Source organism: Schistocerca serialis, chromosome 12 (assembly GCF_023864345.2).
Source record: "Schistocerca serialis cubense isolate TAMUIC-IGC-003099 chromosome 12, iqSchSeri2.2, whole genome shotgun sequence".
Lineage (NCBI taxonomy): Eukaryota > Metazoa > Arthropoda > Insecta > Orthoptera > Acrididae > Schistocerca > Schistocerca serialis.
In genome coordinates this window covers 44131901-44145311 of record NC_064649.1, presented here as the reverse complement: position 1 = coordinate 44145311, position 13411 = coordinate 44131901, and the positions used below count along the sequence as shown (strand labels likewise).

The following is a 13411-nucleotide window of genomic DNA, read 5'->3' as shown; positions in this document are numbered from 1 at the left end:
CTTTGGTTACATTAAACCTCCGTTGAAAACTTCGTCTTGTTGCAACAACACTGTGTTCTAGGCGGTGGAATTCCAACACCAGAAAAATCCTCTGTTCTAAGGAATAAACCATGTTGTCTATAGCAAACTTGCACGTTGTGAACGGCACACGCTTACAGCGGAAAGACGACGTACAGAATGGCGCACCCACAGACTGCGTTGTCTTTTATATCTTTCACATCACTTGCAGCGCCATCTGTTGTTGAAAATTGTAACTACTGTAATTTCGAAAGTTTGTCCGCCTGAAAATGTACTGTTGTCCCAAGCATATTGCAACAAACGGTGTATTTCTATCGCTGCTCGTTTAGTTTTTATTGCCGTTTCAAATATACCGGTCATTTTTGAAACACCCTGTATAAAATGATTGTAATTGAATATGGTAATTTTATGGTATGTCCATTTGTAAACAGAGAACTTGGCATAGTGTAAATTAATATTTAAATGTGAGGGAAATCCCCGAGCACGCGGACAATGCAGGTTGGCGCGTGAATTTGGCAGTAGAGATGTGTTGTGGAACTGTTCAGATGCAGACCAGAGATTACGCGGCGCGAAAGTGACGGTTTAAGTACGGTACGGTAACGTTGCTTATAGACAGTTAAAAGTGAGCTTACAACAAACATGAACTGGATTTATGGGGTGTCAGCAAGTCAAATGGACAATAGGGCTTGCAGGATGCAACATTTCGACGGAGACGGCTTGTGAGCGATATAGTTGCTGTTTCCGCTCAAAAAGCACATGGCACGCCTTGTGGAAGTCTGCGTAATTTACGACGGACTGCAGCGGCCAGCAGCAAGGTATGAAGTGAAGCGACCAGTGTCTGCAGCTAATGTTGCAGTGTGATCTTACTACCATATGAGATCCTTGATGAGCTCACGCCAACACAAGCAACGAACTCGTAGTTATCGTACGACAGTGAATTTTATACCGCCGCCATAACAAGTACATTTATCCGTAGCGAACCAGTTTATGTATTTATCAAGTCAAGTCCTCTACAGTGTAATGTCTGAGTGAAATAATAAGTTTGTGATTCAAAGTGCATTCTACGAGTGTCATCAATTATTTACAGAAAATAGTTCATTATTATCCCAAATCCTTCACTGTGTGTGTGCAGCAATACCAGTAAAAAGGCTATATTACGTGAGTATCGGCGTATTAATGCAACAAGAGGACATAATCGGAGTTAACGCCGAAAATTTCCAACAAACGCCGCATTATACAACTGACAGAAGACGCCAGGTACTGTGCCACATTAATTACAGTTCAACTCGATGTGGTGGCTTTTCAGTACATTATCAACGTAAAAACTCATTCAGTTTCATTAGAACAAAATGATTCTAAAGTAATGTTTTTAACATCTCTAGTAACCATCAGTTCTATAGTGTTAATTGATTATTCAATTAAAGAATTTATTGCCACCACAGTAGCCGGCCGCTGGTGGCCGAGCGGTTCTGGCGCTACAGTCTGGAACCGCGCGACCGCTACGGTCGCAGGTTCGAATCCTGCCTCGGGCATGGATGTGTGTGTTGTCCTTAGGTTAGTTAGGTTTAAGTAGTTCTAAGTTCTAGGGGACTTATGACCTCAGCAGTTGAGTCCCATAGTGCTCAGAGCCATTTGAACCATTTGAACCACCACAGTACTCATTGTACTTTCAGTACAATGCAAATTCAGTAACATTAAAATCATTACTGACAGATGGTGTAGATCAATCTAACTTACAACAAGTTCAAGTGTTTATCATATGTGTGTGTATATTGTGTTACGTAAATGTTGTTCGCCTGCTGGGTGTGATTAACGTACACCAGTTAGTGCATTCTGTTCAGTCACTTCAAAGAGGTTATTTTTGTTAATGAAAATCAGAATTCATTTAAGATTCGATTTCTTGTACGCCATCGCCAATATTTATTCAGTAATTCCGTGCAGTAGTCTGAACTACATAGCAAAGCTATTCAGGGTTGTTACACGCGATAGCCGCTTTCCAGAAGTCCGATGCCGCATGGTCTAAAAATATTACAGTACATTCGGACAGTGGCATCGCAAGCATTGGCACACTTTTGCAAACAGTGAAGGAGAATATATCATTGACGACTGCAGTGTCTGTTATGTGTATCTGTTTTCTTTATTAAATTTATGCACAACGCTACGAACTTATTTATCAACACAGTATTATTAACTGTGATCTTATTGACAATAAAGTACGGATCTAGTCGTACGACTGAGACGACACTCCATAGACACGCAGTTTGATTACATTCATGGGGACCCAAAAACAGACCAGTATATAATAAACTGCGGGTAGATAACAACGTTTTTTTCGAAGAGGTATCGATTGTGTCCTGAGTGAGACTGTACTACCTGGGAGTAATTACGCCCTAACTTCGCAGAGCCGATGGCGACCTATAGTTGCAGCTGAGCTGTAACCACTTCCGCCTCTCTGGCATCGGTTGCCGGGCAGCGCTTTGTCGTCGCCATCGCGGCCGTCACCTTTAAGTCTGGCAGCTCCATTGAAAGCGAGCTCATTAAAAGGTTTGCGCTCCCTGAAAGCGCGGCCAACCTCGAGAGCGCCGCCTGGCCCCCTAAAACACTCCGGCTGGCTGCCCGCGCCATCTTGCGCGGGAAAGGCCCTGTTTTGATACGTGATACACGCTAACTGCCATTCCTTTTCTTTCTTCGGCAGTTTGTATTTACTAAGCCGTACAACCATCCTTGCTATACAACATATTGTTTTCGGACTCCGTACACACTCATGCTCATAAATTAAGGATAATGCTGATACATGGTGAAACAACGGTCTGGTGGGCGGTTTTCGGGTCTAAACAACACCGACTCAAACTAAGGCCTCGGCGCTTGTTCGTGACGTCACGTCACCTAGGCACGGCGAACGCCAGGTCCGTTGCAGGCATACTCCTAATGGTGGTGTCTCCCTCTCTGACACAGGAAAATGTGAAACTATTGGCGGTAGTTGACCAACCAAATTGTTCTGAGAGATTTCTGCAATCAATTAATTGTGCAATTTATTACACTTCTCAACAAATAGTGAACTCCTGAACTTAAATTTCCACCTGTTTTAAGGATTGACATACAAAAACAACTTCATGGTCCAGCAGCAACAGAATTCTTGCTTCTTTACCTTATTTGTAAACCTGAGGAAGTTACGTTTCTACTGGGTTGCTTTTACAAGAAACTGTGAACATATTGGTGCTCTTCTTTAGGTATCTTGGTTGACTATGGGGTGAGGAGCATTGAATGTTAATGAAATCTCTTGCGATTGTACACGTAGGAGAGGGTGGGGGACAGAACAAGAGGCAAAAGAGAGATACTTGTTTTATCAAATATTTTTTTTTTATCTTATTAAGTTTCTCGTTTCAGTTGCAAAAGGGGAATATTTATCTTTTCTAATGTGCATGTTTAAAAAAGTTTAAGCTCAGCAGTATTTTCGATGTATGAAGCTATTTTGTTTCCTCTTTAGAATTCCTTTCGTTGAAAACGACTGTAATCTAATGACTGGCAACAGTTGGACATTTACACATGTAAATTAGTTCACATTTCCAGTGACGATGTCAAACGAAAATAAATAAATAAATAAAAGAAACGAGTTAATTGTAAGGGGGTTGGGGTAAGTTTCGATAACAAAATGTATCAAGTAAATATAGTTACTTGAATGTAAAATTTCCGAAGCTTGCAATGGGGCAAAGCATCTTCTCATATTGATCTACGTTTGTTACGACAGGATTCAGTAGTACAGAACTATGATCTTCATTTGTAGCTTTACGATAGTAAGAAAATCTTTCATCTAAATAAAACTGCAGAATCCAAAACAATACCAAACATTTTGTCCAAAAATAAGAGATTTATAGTAATAAGCACGCCCAGGCGTTTCTGCCTGCAACAGACCTGGCGTTCGCCGTACCTAGATGACGTGACGTCACCAACAAGCGCCGAGGCCTTCCTTTGAGTCGGTGTTGGTTTAAATCACCTCGGGGTATGACCATGCGGTGCATTTGACCTGCGGTCGTCGCACGGTGGCGCTACCAGCAGTCCACATACGCAAGGGTGTGATGGTGCACGTCAGAGTACAGTGCAGCGAGTAAGTGTGCAAACGTTTTCAGACGTGCTAATGGTGACTGTGTGTTGAAAATGCTCAAAGAACACATATTGATGACGTTATGAGGGGTAGAATATTAGGGCGTCTGGAGGCTGGTCAAAAACAGCAGGTCGTAGTACGGGCCTTCCGTGTGCCACAAAGTGTGATCTCAAGATTATGGCAACGATTCCAGCAGACAGGAAACGTGTCCAGGCGCTACAGTACGGGACGTCCACAGTGCACAACATCACAAGAAGATCGATATCTCACCATCAGTGCCGGCCGAAGTGGCCGTGCGGTTCTAGGCGCTGCAGTCTGGAACCGCGAGACCACTACGGTCGCAGGTTCGAATCCTGCCTCGGGCATGGATGTGTGTGGTGTCCTTAGGTTAGTTAGGTTTAACTAGTTCTAAGTTCTAGGGGACTAATGACCTCAGAAGTTGAGTCCCATAGTGCTCAGAGCCATTTGAACCATTTTTGAACCATCAGTGCCCGCAGACGGCTACGGAGTACTGCAGGTAGCCTCGCTCGGGACCTTACCGCAGTCACTGGAACAGATGTCTCCAGACACACAGTCTCCGGACGACTGAACAGACACGGTTTATTCGCTCGGAGACCTGCAAGCTGCATTCCACTCACCCGTGGTCACAGGAGAGCCAGCCTGGTGTCAAGAACACAGTACACGGTCATTGGCACAGTGGTCCCAGGTTATGTTCCCGGACGAGTCCAGGTATAGTCTGAACAGTGAATCTCGCCGGGTTTTCATCTGCCGTGAACCAGGAACCAGATACCAACCCCTTAATGTCCTACCGAGCGAGGTGGCCCAGTGGCTAGCACACTGGACTCGCATTAGGGAGGACGACGGTTCAATCCCGCGTCCGGCCATCCTGCTTTAGGTTTTCCCTGATTTCCCTAAATCACTCCAGGCAAATGCCGGGATGGTTCCTTTGAAAGGGCACGGCCGACTTCCTTCTCCGTCCTTCCCTAATCTGATGAGACCGATGACCTCGCTGTTGGGTCTCTTCCCCCAAACCAACCAACCACCCTTAATGTCCTTGAAAAGGACCTGTATGGAGGTCGTGGTTTGATGGTGTGGGGTGGGATTACGATTAGTGCACGTACACCCCTGCTTGTCTTTTACAGAGGAACTGTAACAGGTCAGGTGTATTGGGACATCATTTTGCACCAGTATGTCCGCCTTTTCAGGGGTGCAGTGGGTCCCACCTTCCTCCTGATGGACGATAACTCACGGCCCCACCGAGCTGCCATTGTGGAGGAGTACCTTGAAACAGAAGATATCAGGCGAATACAGTGGCCTGCCTGTTCTCCACACCTAAACCCCATCGAGCACGTCTCGGATGCTCTCGGTCGACGTAGCGTTGCACGTCTTCAAACACCTACGACACTTCAGGAGCTCCGACAGGCACTGGTGCAAGAATGGGAGGCTGTACCCCATCAGCTGCTCGACCACCTGATCCAGAGTATGCCAACCCGTTGTGCGGCATGTGTACGTGTGCATGGTGATCATATCCCATACTGATGTCGGGGTATATGCGCAGGAAACAGTGGCGTTTTGTAGCACATCTGTTTCGGGACGATTTTCTCAAATTATCACCAATCCGTGTGTGTTCCCTATGTGCCTATCCTATTAGCGCCATTTTTGTGTAGTGCCACGTTCTGTGGCACCACTTTCTGCAATTATCCTTAATTTATGAACATGAGTGTATAAGGGCGATCAAAAATTTTCCGTTCGAGGACGTTGATGCTGCCTATATGTAGCGTAGAGCGACTCCGATGCGGGTATACAAGCACCGACATGTATGCAAGGGATTAGAGAGTTATTCCTGTCTTTCCAACGTGCGTGCAGTGAATGCCAAAACTTGAACTACGACGACATAGTTGTGTTTATTAAATGTATGGAAAAACGCTGCGAACTTATCCACCAACCCAATGTTATTAACTGTGACCTCCCTGACACTAAATCATGAAGCAGTCGTACAACTGAGACGATACTCCGGAGGCACACAGTTTGATTACATTCATGTTGTGGTCTTCAGTCCTGAGACTGCTTTGATGCAGCTCTCCATGCTACTCTATCCTGTGCAAGCTTCTTCATCTCCCAGTACCTACTGCAGCCTACATCCTTCTCAATCTGCTTAGTGTGTTCATCTGTTGGTCTCCCTCTACGATTTTTACCCTCCACGCTGCCCTCCAATACTAAATTGGTGATCCCTCGATGTCTCAGAACATGTCCTATCAACCGATCCCTTCTTCTAGTCAAGTTGTGCCACAAGCTCCTCTTCTCCCCAATTCTATTCAGTACCTCCTTATTAGTTATGTGATCTACCCATCTAATCTTCAGCATTCTTCTGTAGCACCACATTTCGAAAGCTTCTATTCAATTCTTGTCCTAACTATTTATCGTCCACGTTTCACTTCCATACGTGGCTACCGTCCATACAAATACTTTCAGAAACGACTTCCTGACATTTAAATCTATACTCGATGTTAACAAATTTTTCTTCTTCAGAAACGCTTTCCATTGCCAGTCTACATTTTATATCCTCTCCACTTCGACCATCATCAGTTATTTTGCTCCCCAAATAGCAAAACTTTTTTACTACTTTAAGTGTCTCATTTCCTAATCTAATTCCCCCAGCATCACCCGACTTAATTAGACTACATTCCATTATCCTCGTTTTGCTTTTGTTGATGTCCATCTTATGCCCTCCTTTCAAGACACTGTCCATTCCGTTCAACTGCTCTTCCAAGTCCTTTGCTGTCTCTGACAGAATTACAATGTCATCGCCGAACCTCATAGTTTTTATTTCTTCTCCATGGATTTTAATACCTACTCCGAACTTTTCTTTTGTTTCCTTTACTGCTTGCTCAATATACAGATTGAATAACATCGGGGATAGGCTACAACCCCGTCTCATACCCTTCCCAACCACTGCTCCCCTTTCATACCCCCCGACTTATGACTGCCATCTGGTTTCTGTAAAAATTGTAACTAGCCTTTCGCTCCCTGTATTTTACCCCTGCCACCTTCAGAATTTGAAAGAGAGTATTCCAATCAACTTTGTGAAAAGCTTTCTCTAAGTCTACAAATGCTAGAAATGTAGGTTTGCCTTTCCTTAATCTTTCTCAATGTTTTTCTTTCGAAAGCTGACGGCCGACTCTTGAAGCCCGCCAACCCGGAAGAAAGCCACACGATATCCAAAGATAACATATAACCACTAAAATCGATTGCAACGATATAACGAGCATACCCGGTGCTAGCGCCAGTCCGCCACGGCTCACCCGTACCCCATTTATCGGACATAATCGGGAGGTCAGCTCGGCGATCATTGTAGGCAAAACCATCCCTTCCTTCCGCCTCCTCGATTTCTATATCACCATCTATGGCCGTCCTATCGCCCTCACCCCCACCCTTAAGTACCTTGGCGTCACCCTCGACTGTCGCCTCTCCTGGACCCTCCATCTCCGGACAATCCGAGCCGAGGCACGCTCCCGGCTCCGTCTCCTCGAGCTCCTTTCTGGCCGTTCATGGGGTCTGGACCCCTCCACCATCCTCCACACCTATAAATCCCTCATCCGCCCTATCCTCTGCTACGCCCATCCTGCCCGGATCTCCGCCCCTCCTACCTTTTACAAATCCCTTCAAATCCTCGAACACCACACTCTCCGCCACGCGGATCCTGTACGATCTTATTCCGCTCCCCCAGTTCCTCCTCTTCCTCGAACGGATACGGATCCTATACACCTCCCGTAAACTAGATCCTCCTCATCCGCTCGTCTCTCACATCCTCTCCCACCCCCGTCCAATGCCGCGCCTGTATTTCCACGTCCCACCTGCTCTCCATCTCTCCACCTCTCCCAAGGTGGCTTCTGCCAGCTCCCTCCTCCCCTCCATTTACCCCTTCCATCAACTTTGATCCTCCCCTCCCATTTCCTGTGGTTTTTCCTTCGTGCACTCTCTCTCCCTTCTCTCCCCCTTCCCTCCCTCCTCCCTTTCTCCCCACTCCTCCCCCAGTCTTCCCCTACCCCCTTACCTTCATTCCTCCCCCCATCCCCTCTGCCATCAGCATCTTTGTTCTCCCCTCTCCCCCCTCACCACCCATTCTTCCCCTCAAGGCAGGTCCCCAGACTCGCACACGCTGCGTGGACATTCACGCGCCAGAGATCATCGCCATCATTTTCTCGTGTGTGTGCCATCGTGTTTGTGTTTAGTGTTCGCCATCACGCTCCTTCATTCACCTGCGCCGTCGTAGTCGTCAGTGTTTGTGCGCCGTGCCGACAGTTTTTAGTGTGTTTTTCGTCGAGTGTGAACGGCTTCGTGTTCTTTGTTTCTGTGTCTACTTGTTTTTGCCCGCCACTTTGTTCAATCTCTTATGTGTCTTTTTTGTATTTTCATTTGTCGAACTTGTGGCTAAAGAGTGGCGTAGTATGCTGCTGCCAGCCCACCTTATGTAAAGGTGTTAAATTACAATAAAGGGAAAAAAGGGGTCAGTTCGCGCACAAAATCCTTGTGGTGTGCGTACTGTAACACTTTCAGTACACACACAATCAGATTATTTGACTTGTCGCTCTAACGAAGTAGGCGAGTGTTAGCAATATGTCTCATGGTCTTATCGTGGCGTGTTTATCTTCTGCCGTTTGGTCAGACGATAGAAATGCCTTTTGCACGCTTAGAGTAGCAGATTGACATTGACCAACTTTAAACAGAACTTGATTAATTTTCACACACATTTATTAAAATAATAAAAAGCATAGACATTACGTAACTTGATTCTGGATGCTGTTTACAATTGACAGTCTGAATTTCCTTTGGTCTTGGTACGTTAATCTTATTCTCACATATCTCTGATACTTGACAAACTTGACAAAGTGTCTATTCATTTATCTTCATGGCTATGTACAGGAATATGGTAATCTTATTAGGTGCAGACTGAAACTTGACTATAGACTGGTACAGACTTATGCAGACTGGTACAGACAAATGCAGACTGACTGATCGGAGGTCTGTACACCTGTTATAATACCTCGCGCTTTCAGGTATCATTGCGCGAGTGCGATCCGCGAGGAGAAAAGGTTCTACGTTATCAGCAATTAATACGAGGATTGGCGGAAGCAGAATTTGGTCCGTCTCTAAGGGAGCGCCATCTCGTAGTGCGGAGACGGACGAGCGCTGCGCCTGCACTGTTGTGCTTAGCGGGGCGCGCTCTAGTGGGAAAGTTGTGTACGCACTGACTACGTGGAACTATGTACACAACAATCCTGCACCGGCAAAACGTTCGCAGTTAGAGGCTCAGTATTTCTGCAGGGGACTTCCAACGACTTGCCCAGTCCATACCACGTCGAGTTGCTGCCCTACGCAGAGCAAAATGAGGTCCGACACGATGCTAGGAGGTACCCCGTGACTCTTGAACCTCAGCATATGCTGTACACGATTTTGCACGCTTATCAGCTCACTGTATGACTGAAATTACTGTCAGCTAACAACGTAATACATATACTTCTTGTCTAAATTGTAGTTTCATACGGCCCTGTATCAACATCGTGTGTGTCTGCTCTTCGATAGCATATCGCTTCTGCACTTTTTGTAAACATGCCAGTCACTAGTGTGATGCTCGATAGTGTGTGTGTTGTGACAGGCTGGTGTGTGCTGGTGTTGCAGATGTCCTAACATGGGGACGACATCGTGGCTGCTGCACGCGGCCGCCATCTTGCTGTCCCTGTCCCTCGTCACCGGCAGCACGGAAATGTAAGTACGCAGCCCGCCCGCTGCTCATGTTTCGTGACCGTTGTGCGTCGCAGGTCCAGACGTTGAGCCATATTCTGTCCACACACCTGGTCCACGCCGTAGCTTTGTTAACAGGTGATAGAAATTCCTATGTTTCGGACAGGCCCGCTACAAGAGCAGTTCAGGAGCCTGCTCCGAAACTATTTAGAAAAAAAGAAGGCTTAGTTGTAATACTGTGTTGTGGGCGTCCTCCTAATGGTAAAAATCGTAGACATAATTATTTTGTATGAACTTCTTCGGCTTAATTTTTTAGTCGCGACTGCCAGGTAGATGCCGTTTTCGTTGACTTCCGGAAGGCGTTCAATACAGTTCCGCACTGTCGCCTGATAAACTAAGTAAGACAACCTGTGTGGCTGGATTGAAGTTTTTAGCAAACAGAGGACAGCATGTTGTTCTCAATGGAGAGACGTCTACAGACGTTAAAGTAACCTCTGGCGTGCCACAGGGGAGTGTTATGGGACCATTGCTTTTCACAATATACATAAATGACCTAGTAGATAGTGTCGGAAGTTCCACGCGGCTTTTCGCGGATGATGCTGTAGTATACAGAGAAGTTGCAGCATTAGAAAATTGCAGCGAAATGCAGGAAGATCTGCAGCGGATAGGCACTTGGTGCAGGGAGTGGCAACTGACCCTTACCATAGACAAATGGAATGTATTGCGAATACATAGAAAGAAGGATCCTTTATTGTATGATTATATGATAGCGGAACAAACACTGGTAGCAGTTACTTCTGTAAAATATCTGGGAGTATGCGTACGGAACGATTTGAAGTGGAATGATCATATAAAATTAATTGTTGGTAAGGCGGGTACCAGGTTGAGATTCATTGGGAGAGTGCTTAGAAAATGTAGTCCATCAACAAAGGAGGTGGCTTACAAAACACTCGTTCGACCTATACTTGAGTATTGCTCATCAGTGTGGGATCTGTACCAGGTCGGGTTGACGGAGGTCGTAGAGAAGATCCTAAGAAAGGCGGCGCGTTTCGTCACAGGATTATTTGGTAAGCGTGATAGCGTTATGGAGATGTTTAGCAAACTCGAGTGGCAGACTCCACAAGAGAGGCGGTCTGCATCACGGTGTAGCTTGCTGTCCAGGTTTCGAGAGGGTACGTTTCTGTATGAGGTATCGAATATATTGCTTCCCCCTACTTATACCTCCCGAGGAGATCACGAACATAAAATTAAAGAGATTCGAGCGCACACGGAGGCTTTCCGGCAGTCGTTCTTCCCGCGAACCATACGCGACTGGAACAGGAAAGGCAGGTAATGAGAGCGGCACGTTAAGTGCCCTCCGCCACACACCGCTGGGCAGCTTGCGGAGTATAAATGTAGATGTAGATGTAGAATTACTTGTAAATATAATGAAACTATGTGGTGTCAGAGACCTTTTCAAGTCTCAAACATCTATAATGTGTATATGCACACCGAAACGACGAATGAAAATCACGGCCTCGTTACTCATTTTCATTCGTCGCTTCAGTCTGCATATGTACGTCAATTGTAACTCAGTATTCACCTCTGTAACCTACTTGTCAACTGCTACCGTAGCCGGGGTCGCTAACGCCAGATTGCTTACTCGGAGGTAAGCTCGAGGCAGATGGAATTTACACCGCAACTATTTCGTCATCACGGAGACTCGGGGTGATGAGGTAAAGTTCGCCATCACCAGTCTTTGCGCCAGTGTCGTGGAGTAAATTCCAAAGTCCCCCCCTCCCCCTCCCCCCCAGTGTGTCATGAAGTGAGAGCATGTGACAGTGCTGATGGTGATGCATGCGTCTGAGGGTGACTTCTTTGTGAAATTTATTGGTCTTTGGGCCCTACACATTCAACCATCTCAATATAGTGGAATGTCATTTATCGCGATACGAACGTAAGGACAACATAACGCCCAGTCCCCGAGCGGAGAAATCTCCTACCCGGCTGGGAATCGAACCCGGGTCCCTTCGCTTAGCAATCCCCCACGCTGACTACCCAGCTGCCGAGGCGAACGATGTTGACGTTAAACTCGGAGTCCCCGTCCCACAGTGGAGTACTTGTGTCGAAATCCTGACCAAAATTCTTTCACTACTTTCTTAAAGTTTAAATCACTGCTGTTTACTTTTATCATAATTTTAATAGTAAATCGGCCTCTTTTACTTTAAATATACGTAAATATATGTATTTACTTATTTATTATTATTATTATTATTATTATTCAAATTCAAATGGCTCTGAGCACTATGGGACTCAACTGCTGAGGTCATTAGTCCCCTAGAACTTAGAACTAGTTAAACCTAACTAACCTAAGGACATCACAAACATCCATGCCCGAGGCAGGATTCGAACCTCCCGCAGGAGTCCTTTCTTTCTTCATTTGACTACTTGAGGGGTGCGGTTAAGGTCGGTGCTTGGTTCGATGGTCTCTGAAACAGAGGTGTTCTGCATTAGAGACAGCTGATAAAATCTTTCCAAAGAGAGAACTTAAGGTTGAGAAATTCGCAGCAGCGAAAGCCGATAGGAGACGTCAGTTGATGATGAGACAGCCATACGATGTGAAGCGGAATTGTCTCAGACAATTCTTACTTGCTGAAGTATCTGCTAACAAGGGAACCTCCCCATCGCACCCCCCTCAGATTTAGTTATAACTTGGCACAGTGGATAGGCCTTGATAAACTGAACACAGATCAATTGAGAAAACAGGAAGAAGTTGTGTGGAACTGCGAAAAAATAAGCAAAATATACAAACAGAGTAGTCCATGGGCGACATAGGCAACTTCAAGGAGGACGTGAGCTCACGAGTGCTGTGGTCCCGCGGTAGCGTGAGCAGCTGTAGAAGTAGAGGTCCTTGGTTCAAGTCTTCCCCCGGGTGAAAATTTTACTTTCTTTATTTTTGCATAGTTATTATCTGTCCGTTAGTTCATTGACGTCTCTGTTCACTGTAATAAGTTTAGTGTCTGTGTTTTGCGACCGCATCGCAAAACCGTGTGATTAGTAGACGAAAGGACGTGCCTCTCCAATAGGAACCGAAAACATTTGATCGCAAGGTCATAGATCAACCGATTCCTCCACAGGAAAACACATCTGATATATTCTATACGACACTGGTGACGGCATGTGCGTCACATGACAGGAATATGTTGTCGACCCACCTAACTTGTACACTTGGCGAATGGGTAAAAAGATTCTTCTACCTTGCCCGATTTAGGTTTTCTTGTGGATGTGATAATCACTCCCAAAAAAGTGATGAAAACATAAGAGTTTGTCACATAAACTGAAAATAAAAAATTAAACTTTTCACTCGATGGAAGATTTGAACCAAGGACCTTTTGTTCCGCAGCTCCTCACTTTACCACCAGACCACGGCGCTTCTGCGTTCCCAGTGTCCTAGATGTTGCCTATCTTCCCATGAACTGCTCAGTTTGTATATTTTGCTTATTTTTTCATAGTTCCACACAACTTCTTCCTGTTTTCTCAATTGATCTGTGTTCAGTTTTTCAAGGCCTA

The 13411-nt window shown here is 45.6% G+C and overlaps 1 protein-coding gene across 1 annotated transcript in view; it reads left to right on the top strand.

Annotated features, from left to right (window-relative positions):
• The window catches only part of LOC126428288 (glutamate-gated chloride channel), a 444803-nt gene that overhangs the window by 161895 nt on the left and 269497 nt on the right, over positions 1-13411 (top strand). The window contains exon 2 of the mRNA XM_050090205.1: positions 9800-9886. Coding sequence (XP_049946162.1) covers positions 9810-9886 — 77 coding nt within the window. The 5' untranslated portion in view covers positions 9800-9809. The remainder of the gene's footprint in view (positions 1-9799; positions 9887-13411) is intronic.